Here is a 15,226-nt window from a genome sequence, read left to right on the forward strand (position 1 = left end):
GGGCTTTCGGGGCACCTTGCACTTCGGTTTTGCGTAAGAGTAAAGTAAACTGCCCCGTTTGAGTCGAGAGGGGAAGTCTGAAGGGGATGGGGCTCGGGCTTTTGACTCCAGAGGAGCCTTGACTGCCATCGGGTAACTCTGGTCCCTCAAAAGGGGCGAAAGGGGTGAGTGGGGTTTTGCAGGATGGGGGAAAACCAGGGGCATCTTCAAATATGAGTCTCCTCGTCCAGTCCCAACGGGCATCTGCATTTCTAGCTGCCTTGTTTGTCTGGCTTAGCGAGTATCAACGTTTAATTAATAGCGCTCATACGTGGTTATCAATAGCTCCAGAGCGAATTCTAAAGAATTTTGGGGTTATATCCAAAATATAATAGCTTTTACCCCTTCTTGGGCATCATCATGGCCAGATCTGCGAGTGGGTGCAAAAGTAGCCATTCTTTGATTGCTTCCTAGTAACTGGTACTCATTTCCTTTCCTGCCAAGAAGAATTTGTACTCATGTGTGTCTGAGATAATTGCATGTAAGTGTGTGATACCAGGAAAGGAAATGACTAGAAGAGTAACACTGGCCTAAACCGGACATTCACACTTCTTGTTCCTGTTCTTTAGATGGTATTTTAGGAACCGTTTTTTTAAGCTGTCAGGTGTCAAAAGGACAATATATGACTTTGTATGAGGAGAATGCAATTTGAAGGATGCTGCTTTCTCACCAGTGGTGTTACTTGCTATTTAAATGATTTTTTATATGGAAGTAGTGGGACTACAAGATGACCATAGCTTTTTTTTTTTTTTGTTATTCAAAGGTTTAACTGGCAAACAGACTAAATACCATCTTTAACAAAGGATGGTTTAAATGCCCAACACATCTGATTACCTTTTTCTCACTGTTTTTTTCATTGGCTGCCTTGTATGACCACTACTCTGAAACTGAAATTGTCCAGTAGGTCATATGGCAAATGTATCTGGTGTTTTGGCTGAGAGTAAAACTGCAAGTTAACCTCTGTTGTTGTAAGAGATCTTCATGAAGCATGGTGCATAAGATCTCTTGCAACATTAAAATGAGGATAATGTGATAACTATTATCTGGGCACTGCACATAAACAAGATGCTGTGAAACACAACTGTATATCATATCACACTCTTAGAGATTTTGGGTGCTGTGGTGCTAGGCTTCATGCCTGACACCTTCCATTATAACAGTAACCAAGGTCTGCTCCAAAAGGAGAGATGGTAGCTGCCGTGATGCAGATAATGTTAATGGAAACAGAAGAGTATCTACTGGGTGAAAAGAGTCACCCAAATTGCTCCCCAGAATGGGCAGCGGGCCTGTGCTCACACATACACTGTGCTGCACACACAGTGAGACTGGGAGTGAGGGCACGGAACACATCATGGAAACTCAGGGCCGTGGGGAGACTGTGAGACATCACCTAATCCACTTGGCAATGGCACCTAAATCAGACCTGAGAGAGATTTCCGTAGCCTCTCTCTGTCTTCCAAGAAAGAGGGTCCCACAGTCCTCCTACAGAGAAATGGTCCAATGTTCAGCTAGTCACAGCTAGCTCAACACAGATCTCGTGTGAAACAAATTGATTACTTCATGTTTCTAGCGTCAAAACAGAGAACGAACTGATCATTTCTCTTTTTATAGACTCCTTTTATTCATGGGAGTGCTGTGTCTCTCTCCATGGTCTTCTGCATGAAATGAACATAATTCCTTCAACTCCTCTTCTTCTAGGGTTGTATTTTCTAAACCATTTGGAGACAATGCCCAGTATTCTCCAACTTTCCTAGTGTGATAACTGTGCAAGATGTAGTATTCCAACTGAGGCCTTACCTATGCCAAGCATACTGAGGCCATACCTGTGCCAAGCAGAGTAAAACCAGTCCTTCCCATGTCATCATTCATATAAAACATGGGGGTTTTTTTACAGTGGCATTATGTTGTGAACTTGGTTTTTGGCCTGCAGTCTGCTATAACCCCACTAATGCTTTCCTGCTACTCAACTACGTGTTCCCTACTATGTGAATCTATGTGAATAATTTCTTCTAAATGAACTGTACCAGGCTCATCTCTATTGAATTTCCTTTTATTTTTGGTCAGTGTTTTTCTTACTTGCCAATATAATTTCTCCTCCCCTGTGACATCAAATGCTTACTTCTGCTCCCTTCCGGTCCAGCTGCACCTGGAGACTGTAACAGGGTCATGTTTGGTTCCACTCTCCAAGCTGCTAATGGAAATATGGATAACCTCTGAGTGTAACAGAAACCCATCACAATGCTGACATATTCAAAAGCAGTTCTGACTGTGAGAAGACAACTGCTGTGTCAGGTGCTGGACCAGATACATTTTCCATTATCTGTTACCTGGCACATTGATTTTCTTCAACTCTTTGGTCATCCCTGTAGTTCAGGGATGGCAAAGCCTCGTGCAGAAGTTACTGAGGCAATGTTTATTTGAGCAAATAAGCTCATCTCAGCATCAAATATGGGGTTACCACTTTTGTGCAGTTTTGCAGAGAAGCCATTTCTGTTTACACTTGCATTTTGGGCTGCCCCTCAAAACTTGCCCTCCATGCAAGCCATCTCCAGCGAGGAATGTCATTCCCAGAGAGCAGCAGCACTGCTCCTGCCTAGGGCTGGCTTTTTGGAACCCCAGCTTGGGGAGTGGGGGGACTCTGCATGAGGGGAGCAATGTGGTTCTGCAGTTTCTACGCCTGTTTTGATAGCTTTTGCTGATTGTGTTGACTATCTTGGTGTCTCATCTGGCCTATCACACAGTGTTCAGCACTTCTCATCTAGACTGTATTTCTGTAGTTTATCACAGAGGGAATGATGCCACATCTCTTGACTTCAGAAGGCTTATCATGCATGCAGCTTTTGCTTTACCTGCTATGACAGTTAACCTGCTAATTGCCAAATTCCTGAAAAACATTTACAAAAGCCAAGAAACTGTTGAACTCTCTGGCCTTTCCTGCTACAACTTTCCTCTGTGCCTTATTTGTATTAGTGTCAAATCACTTATTTTTGAAAGCAAGAATAAAGCTTGCTTGAGCTTTGGATATGCCCAGTCAGGAACACATTCCATAAGTACCACTGGTCGGTGCATCCCTAATCTATATGTTGTCTCAACTTGGGTGGTATTTTGAACAGGCCTGTAAACACCCATGAGCTGCAAAGTAATGTCGACTAATTGCCATAAAGCCTGCCAGTGCCTGACATGTCCTGGGCTGAGCTCTGGGTACGTATGTGTGGCTGTGGGGTTATTTCCTGGCTGAAACTATTTTGGTCCAGTTACAGTTGTGTAGATTTTTCAGTAGGAGCCAGAACTGAGCCTCATGTGTACTGGCCCACATGAACAAATACCAATAAAACACCCTGTATTTAACGTTAAAGGCATTTTTAAAGAGTATTTAATCTGCGATATTAACCCTGCATTACAAGCTTTAAATATATGTGTATTTTAAAAGGTAATGGTGTTGTGCTAATTTAAAAATGTCTGTAGAACATGTTGCTTCTGACTGATGATCACATGCAGCCTCATATTTCTACTCGGATGCCAGCATAATGTCTTAATCACTTATAAACACCACTGCGTGGTAGCAATAGTAGTTACATAAATGTGGTATGTACATAGCTATTTCGCTGAGCCAATGTATTCCAGGGAAGCTGAGGTGATTAATTAGATTATGTACTCACGGCACTGTAGTGACAGCACTGCCTGTGAGTGAGTGCATCGTCTGATCTCCTTGTGCAGTGACTTGTAATGATACCAAGCTGTAGTAATTGCCAAGAAATACACGGATGGCTGTCTCACTGTTTGTGTTAGTGGCATGGTTCTCTCTTAACTATTTGCCAAGCCCATGGAGGTACAGTTTTTGCTCCCCTAGCCTCCAGGCCAGTTTTACCTGAAGACCTTAGTGTTCCTTATGGCAGGAAGGATGGGCATGCTGCAGTACTCAGCCTACAGCACACTACACGTACTGGAAAGCACTGAATGAAGAGTGACGTGGGATTGGTTTTCTCCCCCATGGGTAAAATACAATCCCGTGCATGTTCAAATACTTTTTGTAATGGTGTTCTGGTTTTTGGCAAGCTGTGCACATTAAAACCAATTGGAGTCAGCGCACAGGTCTCAAGGACTCCATGGATTTAGCAGGTTTTCAATGTCTGCAGTTGCTCACTGTATATTATATATATAAAATATAACAGAATAGAATATGTAACAATATATTCTGTTTCTAGCATCCTTAGGAAAAGGAAGTGGCTAAATCTGGGGTATGCATTAGCCTTTCTTGTCCTTGACTTCCATTTGTATACAGAAGCATGATGACTGCTGGAGAGAGTTCCCAATTTTGGGAAGGGTTCAAACAACACAAGTGAAGACTTAACACTTTTCAGTGGGCCATCTAGTGAAGGTGGAGAAACTTTTCTTGTCTGCTGCCCTAGTACAGCCTAGTTTTGATACTGATGTCTGCAAAACCTGATAACTTGTCTATGGAAAGCACCGAGATGGTTAACTGTATTGAATATGTCTGGGAAGTACAAGATGCACCCTAGATCCTTGAATTCATAAAAAGCTGTCATACAAAAATTGAGAGTTACTTTACATGGAAGAGATTGAGTACTGGTAAAGAAACTGAGAGAAGGCAAAGAAGAACCTTCAAAGCTATCAATAATCAAGCAATTATTGCCTCATTACTTTGAATAAGAGGCAACAAACTATTTGAATGCTAATTTTTCCCCTGTAGGCCTTTCTTAGCCTTTAAAGTAGGAAAGGAATCACTGGAGACTTGGAGATTCTGACAACTGCAGAAACAGCCTGCAAAGAATGGAGCCATTCCAACTTCTCTGAATATATTGGCTTATAATAAAAAACTTGTTCCAGCACAAACAGAGAAGTGGACGCTTCATGTAAGCTTTTCGAAAAAGAAACCTGCCATAAGACATTTGCAACTGCATACATTTCTCACTAGGGTGACTGAAAGTATAAAGGAGGTATCCTGCTGCATGCAGGCTTTGACAACAACATGAAGTGGGTAGTGTCTATTAGTCTTCAGATACATTTGTAGCTTCTTGCTGGATTTCTGTAGCTTTGTAACTGGTGCCTTGTGTTAACTGATGTCTTTTCAGTCCTGAATACATTCTATTTTTAAACATTGCCCAATTCAAGAAACTCCAGAGAAGATAAGTTCCTTTCAGTGCAGCCACAAAAAGATTTTGAAATGCTGATCTCTGTCATAATTGTTAATATTGGAGTTTATATGCAGATATGACCTTAAAACAGCTCCAGAAGGCAATCTGTCCTAATAATTAGATTATGATTTTTGGTGTTTCCTTAAGCTCCTATAAATAAGAAGAAAGAATAAATAAATTTGAGAAATTCAAGCCTGCTGTTCCACTAGTCATGGGCATGATTGAGAAATCAGGGAATCTAGTCTGAAAAGATGACTAGAATTCTGCCGTGAGACAATTAGAAGCTCTTTTGGAAAGAGGAAAACCTATTGTAACCAATAGTCTGTTTTCCAAGTTAATCGATATTGTCAAATCTATTACTGAACAACATACACCAGGCAAAATTATTAAATCTGGTCTAAGACCATTTTTTCCAAAATAGAAAGATACTAGAAAATTATGATTAAATCTGAGATTCTAATTCTTAAATGAATGGTTTCATCTGCATTAAACACTTCTTTTACCTGTATATGACTTGAATTTCTGTGCTACAACAGCACACTATTTCCTTGTAATGGAGTGTGTTCGACTTAGCTAGTCCATCTGAGTGGATTTCTATCAATACTGCAATCCACAAGCAGTATGGGAAGTTACTGGAATGTGCTGATGCACACTTGGCAATGAAGTAATTCTGCCTAAGAGCTGGTTATTTCCCAGTTGTTCACCACTTGTTTCTTGGGTCATATCTATTGTGTGTTATACAACCAAGAGCGCATGTCATTCAGAGACAGGATGAGCCATGCGGGTTCGTAGTGGAGCACAAAAGGACTTCTTCCTTCTGAGTGAGAGAGAAGAATTGCCGAGATAAACTATTTATAACTGGCTTGTTTTGAAGTATCTGTTGTCCCTCACATAGGCCACTTCAACTGAAGTGAAAGCTTCATCTTGTAAGGCCCTGCTCAAGGCTCAAAATGATCACTGACTAGGCTTTTGGTAATCCACAAGCTGGGTTAGCTAGCAGCTACCTTTTATGAGTGCTGTAAATAGAAAAGATGTAAACTGGCTTCCTTCCCAGTGATGAAATAGGGATTCTCTGCTGAAACTGCAGCTTTATTTCACTTGTTTGTCCCCAAACTAAGGTGTGGATAGGATATACAAATGTTAAAGCTGAAATAAAGTTGTGCAAGTCGTTTGTTTCTATAGAAATATCTTTTCATTTTTATGTTATTTCTACATTGATAGCATTAGCACAGCAATGCAAATATGCTCTGCAGGACTCCTACTTGTGTGGGTGTTGGGCTGACAGAAAGGGGTTTTATGTGTATGCACAGGTATAGATTTTTAGAGGCAAATTTTCCTTTCCTGTCTAAAATCCCATGTCGCACAGAGTTGTGTGGGGTTGCAGTCTTACTGCAACAGGACAGCTCATGTTTTTCTCATGCATCATGAGAGAGCTAGTCATTATGGTAATTAATATCAAGAAGGAGCATGCCAATGTGAAGAGATGAGTACTGAGCACATCCTCAGCTGACTGTATGTACTTGGTGTGTATTTGGCTTTAAAGTTGTAACCTCTGCGGTCATTACCTGGCCTGTATTTCCTGCATGTGAGAGTGTGTGTTAGGGTGCACACACCACATGATGGACTGCAGAAGGAATCTGGTTTTTACAGGAACAGATTTAGCTAGCCCAAAAATACAAACATGGAAGTACATGTTCCAGTTTGAATACATACACGGTATTTCAAAAGAAAATCAAACTAGCAGCTAATCTAGTAAGACACACGCTGTTAGAATTAAGGTATTCATACTCTTGGGGCTGTTATTCCAGAATACAGAGTAGTTAGTATTTTGATATTCTAATATGTTAGATTTATCCTAAGTAAACCTGTGCAAGTAGTTGAATATATTTAGCACTCATGGTCAAATCAGCAAACTTTTGACCTAAAGCTGAGTACTAGAACAATTTGGACTGGACTTTTGGAGGTTGTATAGTCCAGACCTCCTCAAAACACACGCAGGTAGTTCAGGTTGCTGAGGGTCATGTCCAGTAGAGTTTTGAGTATCTTCAAGGATGCAAATTCCAAAACTTCTCCTGGCACCTTTTCTAGTGTTTCTGAAATTTGCGAGGGTTTCTTTTCCCCATTTTTTCCCTACTATGTGTCTGGCTTTTCTCTTGTTTTCACTTGGGTCTGTTGCCTCTTGTGCTGTCTCTGTACGTATCCATGAAGGGTCTTCCCGTGCATTGTGCAATTGGTGCAACAAGATCTCCCTTGAGCTTCCTCTTTTCCAGGCTGAACATTCCCAGCTGTCTCAGCCTCTCCTCACACGTCAAGTGCTTCAGCACCTCTGACCACCTTGGTGGCCTTCCCTGGGCTCACCCCAGTGTGTCCATGTCTCTTGTGCTGGGGAGGCCCAGCAGCGGCAGAGCACTCCAGATGTGGACTCTCAGATGTCAGATGGAAGGGGTCACTTCCCTCCGCCACTCCTGCTGCTCCAGCCCAGGATGCTGTTGGCCTCCTTTGCCACAAGGGCGCATTACTTACTCATGTTCAACTCGATGTCCACCGGCACACCAACGTCCTTTTCTGCAGAGCTGCTTTCTAGCCAGGGAGCCCAACTTCTACTACTGCGCCAGGCCCTATATGAAAAGAGAGATTGCAGCTCATTTTAAAGAATGAGTGCTGAGGTTATCCTTAACAACTAGTAATGCACTATGTATTAATACCTTGCTGTTTTAATGACAAGCAATGGTATCAACATGTAAGCAGATGCAAATTTTCCTGAGTAACAACAACATCTGATAAAGGAGGTCAATTTTTCTAAATACTGATCCATTAAGCTGAAATTTTTGAGGTGGCTGTTTCCCTTTTCTTTCCCATGCTTGTTTGTTCATTTGTTTCAGCTCTTTAGTGTCAGTTTTGTCCCTGACACTATCAAAGGAGTTCTTGGAAGTTACTGTCCTCTCTTGGGAAGATCTGGTTGCCCTATTTCTGAAATGAGAATTTGAAATGGGGAAAGACCTCTGTGGTGGCACTGCATTTGAGCCTGCCATTTTCCTCACGTAAAACTCCTAAAATTTTGCCAAATTGTGAGTTTCTCAAAGTAGCAGTTTGCAAATGTCCTAATTACTGTGTTCCTTGAACTAAAGGTGCTCAAGAAAGCTGAAACCTAAACATTTTCTTAATCCTCACAGATCTCTTTGGCTAAATATTGCAAATGCTAACCCACAGAGTAATTGAGCATGCTCTGGCACAAAGCTGAATAGGTGTCCTCTGCAATTTGTGGTGTTTGTGGCCTTAATATGATGCTGAAATACAGGAAGAAAGTCATTCGCTTCCTGCCCTCCATCCTATCCGGGAGATGTATGTAGATAAGGAAAAGCACCTTGAAAATGTGAGGGTGAAATGGGAAGCTGGCTAGGTGGTGCACTTTAGAAACAGAGAGAAAATGACAGAACTTGGGGAGAATGAAAGATGTCCAAAAGTCCTGGATTTTGCAGGACTCTGAAGTCACGCTTGAAGAGGTGGCATCCATTTGTTAGGAGCTATTACCCTGGTGGGTACAGGTCCTCAATGCAGAGTTAAATATCCTACCTTGAATGTAAGTTTTGTTATGTAGTTTCAAATAATGTAGCTTTTAGAGCTAAACACTTAGAAACTGGGAAACTCCAGGCTGAAGATTCTCAGTGCAACTGTAATTTGATTCTTATATTCACATTTAGGACTGGATTCTAGTGGATCACGGAGGTCGTGGGTGATGCTGTACACATCACTGGAGTCAAGCTTCTCACACGTGGCCTCAATCCATGTGTTCATTCACTGATGTCCAGCTTTTTACTTCACAATCTTACTCAGCAAAGTGCCCGACGCTTGCAGCAGTGACCAAAGTCAGAAGGAGCTGACTTTTGAACATACCAGGTACGAAAACCTGTGCTTTAGATGTCTCAAGTGGGCATCATCACTCTCAAGAGTGATAATGTTGTCCTTAATCACTCTGCGCTGAAACCTGCGGATAGGTCTCTTAGGTTTGCCCTCCCCCAAAGATTGTTATGAGCTTATGAAGCTTTCCAGAGATTTCACGGGAGAAATCCCTGAGGAAATGAACAGTAGTAACATAGTAAGTGAGATTATCCCTTTACGTTGTACTTTTATTCAGCACACACAGACTGTAGGCAGAGACGTGGTGGAAGTGATAGGGCATAGGCCAGTGTTTAACTGCATGATCTTCCTGTGTGTAGGCAACAACGTGGTGCAATCTGAGGGCACACTTGGCAGCTCCTTACTCTTCTTCTAATGCTTGACTTTTTAACCTTTCATGTTGTACTAAAAGAAAAAGCATTATTTTTATAGAGATGCTACAGATTTAGTCTACATATGAACTTACTACAGCATTAGTATTTTCATGTTGTGAATTGCCATATATTTCCTTCTTCCTTTTTTTTTTTTTTTTTTTTTTTAATCTAACACCTTATAATAGTTATGAGGGAGAAAGACAAGTCGCAAGTTATACTTTTGAGGGTAGGAGGAAGGAAGGATAGACCTATTCCTACAAAATTTTGAGTTTATTACGCAGCAGATCTTAGTGTGTTTTTTTTCTGTTTGTGTTTTCTCTGTCAAGCACAAACAATAAAATATAATTATTGTTGAGCCAGCTGTCAGTCTGCTTTCTGTGGAAGGCTGATGAAATCTAGTTTTTCTCAAGTTCAAGGAACAGTAAGCACAAAGGCAACACAGCCCTGCACACATGAGTTAGTTTACACAAATGGCACCTTGCTGCTGTGGACTGTCATTTCAAAGTCATAAAAGACATTGTGTGCTGTGTCCAAATGTAGATGCTAAACACAAAAAGAATAAATTGCTGAACACAGCACATGGCAGTTCAAGGATGAGGCTAGAAGCAGAAGGATTGGCAACTCTAGGGAAACCAGTAAGAGTCATGAATGCAGTCACATGAGCAATGTGAGTTGAATCCATGTGGCTTATGTTTTAAATTCAGTTATCTTACATGTGTGGATTCCTGAATGAAGGGTATTCTGTCAGGATATTAATGGACTTCATTGATTTTACATTGCTTGTAAAAGAAATGGTTTAAGTTGAAATTCACTTTTTTGCTTTAATGTAAATGTGATCTTAATCTGGATGCTTCTCAAGACCAGTATATACCCCACAATGACCTATATGAGCCCAGGGGCCTGTATCTGTGATGGAATCTTCCCCATCTCCTCCCTAACGTGCTTAACACATTAAACAATCCCATGAAACCGATTATAGACTTTCAGTTTTAATTCACATTAGATCTAGGCCTATTCTCCTGGGCATGTAGACATGTGACTTTTCTTAACCTGGGAATAACTGATGATCGGATGAAGGGATGTGTCGTTCATGGTGGATAGCATGTTTGTAAGTGCTGTGAAGATACTTTAAATCCTGGAAAACCAAAAATGAATCCTCCAGACACAGAGATCTAGAGATGTCCTGTTTGGTGCTGTTTCTCTTAACATTGTTCTCTTTCTTACTAATTTAAATGGGTCATGGGAGGTACAGCATTTGTGATGGGAAGTTTTCAGCTTTCTGCTTGCTGTAATAGTGCAGACTTCTTGGAGAAACTTTCCGATTTCACTTTCTGCAAAGACTGTAGAGTTTCAAGTAAACAACATGCATAAAGGAGACATATGCATTGTTAGCACGTAACTGGTCTGTACGGATTACTCATTCTGTGGCTTTTTAGTGAAATTTGTAAAGTACATCTGAGGCAAACACAGAAAACAGATCCTGATCTGTATCAACGGTGTTAATTTATTCCTTCAGTAGGATATTTCCGTCATACAAAAAATAAGGGTTGGGTGGATGGTTTTACTTACAAAGTGCTGCCAGCACTGTGTTGTTTTGTTTGATGCCCGGTACCCTGTGGTCAATGGTTGCATCTGGAGACCCTAAATGCGCCTTTCCTTTCTCTCTCTTTTTTTTTTAATCCTATCTTGATACTTTCCACACCATTTCTCAAAACTTTTCTTTCCCAATGGTACCAGTAAATGCCATTTGTGGTTCTGAGAGGCTTCCTAGTCTTTCCTCAGGAAAAGCAAACTTAGAATGACAGGACCTGTGACATTTGGGGCAGTTGATACAATGAAGGGTCAAGATCTAGAGCAGATTTCTCTAGTGAGCAGCAGTGGGAAACATTCACTTAATAACACATCTATACATACTGGTAGCTGAAGGCTTTCTATCATTTGCTCAAGAGTTAGTTTGTTTTCCTCCAAGTGAGATACTGGCATTTGGGGGACTGTTCTTTTGGATTTGTCTTCAGGATTTGTTGTCTTATCTCTTGAACTATTTTGGATTCTAAGTTTTGTAGTTTCTAGAAGAGTGTTCTAGCACCAGTGTTTTGGATCTGAGATCCATCATTGTAAAAAATACAGTGAACAAATTAAAAATTGGTATTTTGGGTTACCTTTGATGTAGTTATGTTATCTATGATTCTTATGGGTCCCTTCCAGCTCAAAATATTCTATGATGTAGTTACTAGTTATGAACTTCCAACACCTGCAAACCAATATTTTATTTACTTTAAACTTCTTTCCTTCTGTTCCTCTATTTACAGGCAGGATGAAAGACCGGCTAACCGAGCTGCATGAATTAGCCAGATTACACAACCAACAGTTTATTGAAAGTGAGGATGATGAAAATCCACCCCACGATGTTCTGTTTTATGAGACTGATTATGCCTTGGAAGTTCTTCATAATGACATACAGAACATCCGTACAGAAAATCACTACCTAAAAGAGGATGTCAAGCGGCTCAGAAAGCAAAACAACCGCTTCCTTACTTCCATGCGCCGTATTAGTAGCATCAAACGAGATACTAATTGTATTGCGAGAGACATCAAGGCCCGCGGGGAAAGTATCCACAGGAAACTCCAGATAATGAGAGATTTCTGCGAAGATGCAGTAACAAAATATGGGCCCATGTCTGTTATTGCCAGGGTAGCGAAGAACCACTACGTTGACCTCATGCACTCATTTCAGAAAGCCATGTTTGAATACAATGCAGCAGAGATGAACCAACGAGAGAACTGCAAGATTCGAATTCAGCGGCAGCTAGAGATCATGGGCAAAGATGTTTCTGGCAACCAGATTGAGGAGATGATTGAGCAAGGCAAGTGGGATGTCTTCTCTGAGAATCTCTTGTCAGAAGTTAAGGGAGCTCGTTCAGCCTTGAATGAGATAGAAACACGTCATAAAGAGCTTGTGAAGTTAGAAGGTCGCATCAAGGAAGTTCATGAGCTGTTTCTGCAGGTGGCCCTACTAGTGGAGGAACAGGCAGACACCTTCGATGTCATTGAGATAAATATGCAAAATGTTGAGGACTATGTAGGAGAAGCTAAAGAGCAAGTGAAAAAAGCTTTGGAATACAGAAGAAAACACCCCCTCAGAACAATCCTCTGCTGCTGCTTATCCTGTTGCAGAAGACGACTGTCCCACTGAAGCTATCACATACTGACTTGAATATCTTCAAAATCAGGCATTCATTCTAGTGACTTTTTTCTAATGACAACCCTTAGAAATGAGGGACTATTTTGCAGTTGATTTTGTTCATCATTTTTTTCCTAAATGTGCTGAAGGCTGTTCTATTTGAGGCCTCCTAGAAATGTTGATAAAACTGGTTTTAATCTGCTTTTAATTGAAATGTACTCTGTTGCTGTAACTAGAGGTGCAAGAAGATCTCTGCAGTGATACTTGTTTCAGATAGGCAAGAAACAGGAATGAATGATGGGCTGATAACTCAGCCTAGGGAAGATGAGAAATTTCAAGAAGTAACTTTATTCTTATTTGTCCAAGTGACTCTGCAGGTGGTGCAGCCTTACCGCCTGGGGAGACACAATACACCACAGAATCAGGTTTCAGTTTTAAGTAGTTTGGAGGCTGCCTAATGCAAATACTTGAACAGATTTTTGCTCTGTTCATTTGAGAATATACCAAGCCCGTTAGCAGGAGCAGGACATAAAACTAGTTACTATTTCAACTTGATTTCCAGCTGTCACAAATCTTAACAGAAGTAACTGCACCTTAAATGATAGTATGCATGTTTTGCTCTGTTTGTGTGCAAGTGATTGCTTTTCTCGATTTTGAGTATCCACAACTTTGTCAAAGTGGCTAGAAACACTGCAAGACTGAGGCATCTCACTGGCTTTCAACTTGAGCCACTGTTTGTACTCTCAGTTTCAAAACTGCCATGCTTTTATGCTTCTAATACATTCTTCTGCCAATAAACACTTCTGCCAGAAGAGAGGCATGCAGTGGCCTTCTGCAGCAGCACACACGAGAAGACAACTGTTGGGGAATCGAGAAAGCATTTTAGGGTTTCCTGTGTTGGCACATACACACAAGCAATTTTAGTGGAAGGATTATCCTGTCAACAGACTTCTATTTTTTTACAAGAATTAACGTAGATTTTTTTATATCTATTTTTAATAATATGAAGGATTAAATTTATTAACATGCAATTTTACTGTACAAAAACTGTGACTTTTCTCCCATTGTTAGGAAATCTCCACCTGGGAAAGAAAGTAGACATATTTCTTCCAAACACCCGAAGAAGACAGAAAACAACATTTTAACGTCATTTCAGTGCTCTTTTCAAACTTGAAAGTAATCTTTCCTTTTGTGTAAAGGGACTCTGTCCACACTAAGTTTGGAATATGAGGAGGGAATACAAAATTTGCAGCCCTGGAAACCACTGAGAGTTGTCAGTGAAACATGTATTCATAAAGTCTGGTGAGTGATTATAGCTCCTACTTCTGGAGGTTTTCCAACTATTTTATTTCTAGGTGGCTTCCTGATACACTGTGATCTATTGCTGTCCTTTCAATTAATGCAGGACTTTTTTTTTCAGAAGTTAGTGATATTTTTTTAAACTGCTGATCCTATTTGTGCCTATTTTAATAAATATATTTAAACATTTCAAATATTTTGTATTTGGGAGTTTTCCTCGGGAGATGTGCATAGCCATCTCCCTGCACCAATCACAATGAAACTTTTCTCTTCTGGTCTTTTGAACACTAATTTTATATGTGAAAAAACACCCAAGCATTTCATACTGTTTATATTGGCATAACAAAGCAGCAAAATAAATTCAACTTCCATGCTTTCATACCCTAGTGGGAAATGCTTCTTAGCCAGATGGGATTTTTTACACAAATTAAGAACTCTTCTCAGGAATTGAAAGTTTTTTTTTGCTGAGGTACCTGTCTGTGGTAACATGGAAGAGTGAGGAATGCCAATCTTCTAAACTAGAAGATATTTTGATAACCAGTGATGTCCTGATGATATCAGTATTGTGCTTGCCTGAGGACCTCTCCAACAACCCCATGTTCAAACTTGAAGTGGGAGAAAGGAGGTTGTTGAGCTGGCACCATTACCAGTAGCTTTGGTGCTACTCAAGAAGACAAAGTCATTTACGCTGTAGGTATCGCCATTCAAGTCAATGGAACTGTGCATTTGTACAGAAATACCCTAAACCTCCAAGGGTCAGCATGTGGGCATGCATCAGTGAAGAATGAAATATGTATTTCATTTTGTCTACATGTTCTTAGCACTCACCAATGCTTTTGATAAAAATGTGTACATATATTTTTTGGTTGGTTTCTTTTTTGCACATATGTATGTCTACACATGGAATAAAAGATTTAATAAGAAAATCTGAAAGTGCAGACTGTTGTACGTTGAATCAGCACCTCAGCAGTTTCTTGCATTGTGAAAGTTTAGCTTAAAAGCTGCTGGACTGATCTCTTGAGTTGGTGAAAGGAGATTAAGCAATGCCTAAAAAAAGCCCTCCCAATATTTGTTGCCACAATAAATCAAACGTGTTGCATATTGAGATAGACTTACCATAATTTTTCCTATAAAATGAGTTTCATACATTCTAGAATGATTCTTTACTGCAAGAAAAAATAAAATTTATTCTGGCAGTTCTGAGAGATCTTGATGATTTCATTAGTAGATATGCAAAGCTTACATTCAAATCTTTACTCTTATTTGAGGCACAGGGAAAG

General features: G+C 40.4%; 1 protein-coding gene across 1 annotated transcript; it reads left to right on the plus strand.

Annotated features, from left to right (window-relative positions):
* The first annotated feature begins 11,780 nt into the window (after positions 1-11,780).
* Positions 11,781-12,659, plus strand: STX11 (syntaxin 11). The gene has a single exon (XM_010015702.1). The coding sequence runs from the start codon at positions 11,781-11,783 to the stop codon at positions 12,657-12,659; it is 879 nt and encodes a 292-aa protein (XP_010014004.1).
* The last annotated feature ends 2,567 nt before the right edge of the window (positions 12,660-15,226 follow it).

This window comes from Nestor notabilis, unplaced genomic scaffold (assembly GCF_000696875.1).
Source record: "Nestor notabilis isolate BGI_N333 unplaced genomic scaffold, ASM69687v1 scaffold30025, whole genome shotgun sequence".
NCBI classification, from domain to species: Eukaryota; Metazoa; Chordata; class Aves; order Psittaciformes; family Psittacidae; genus Nestor; species Nestor notabilis.

What these genes read in the sequence shown, in the direction of transcription:
- STX11 (XM_010015702.1), top strand. Translation starts at nt 11,781, where the DNA reads ATGAAAGACCGGCTAACCGAGCTGCATGAATTAGCCAGATTACACAAC.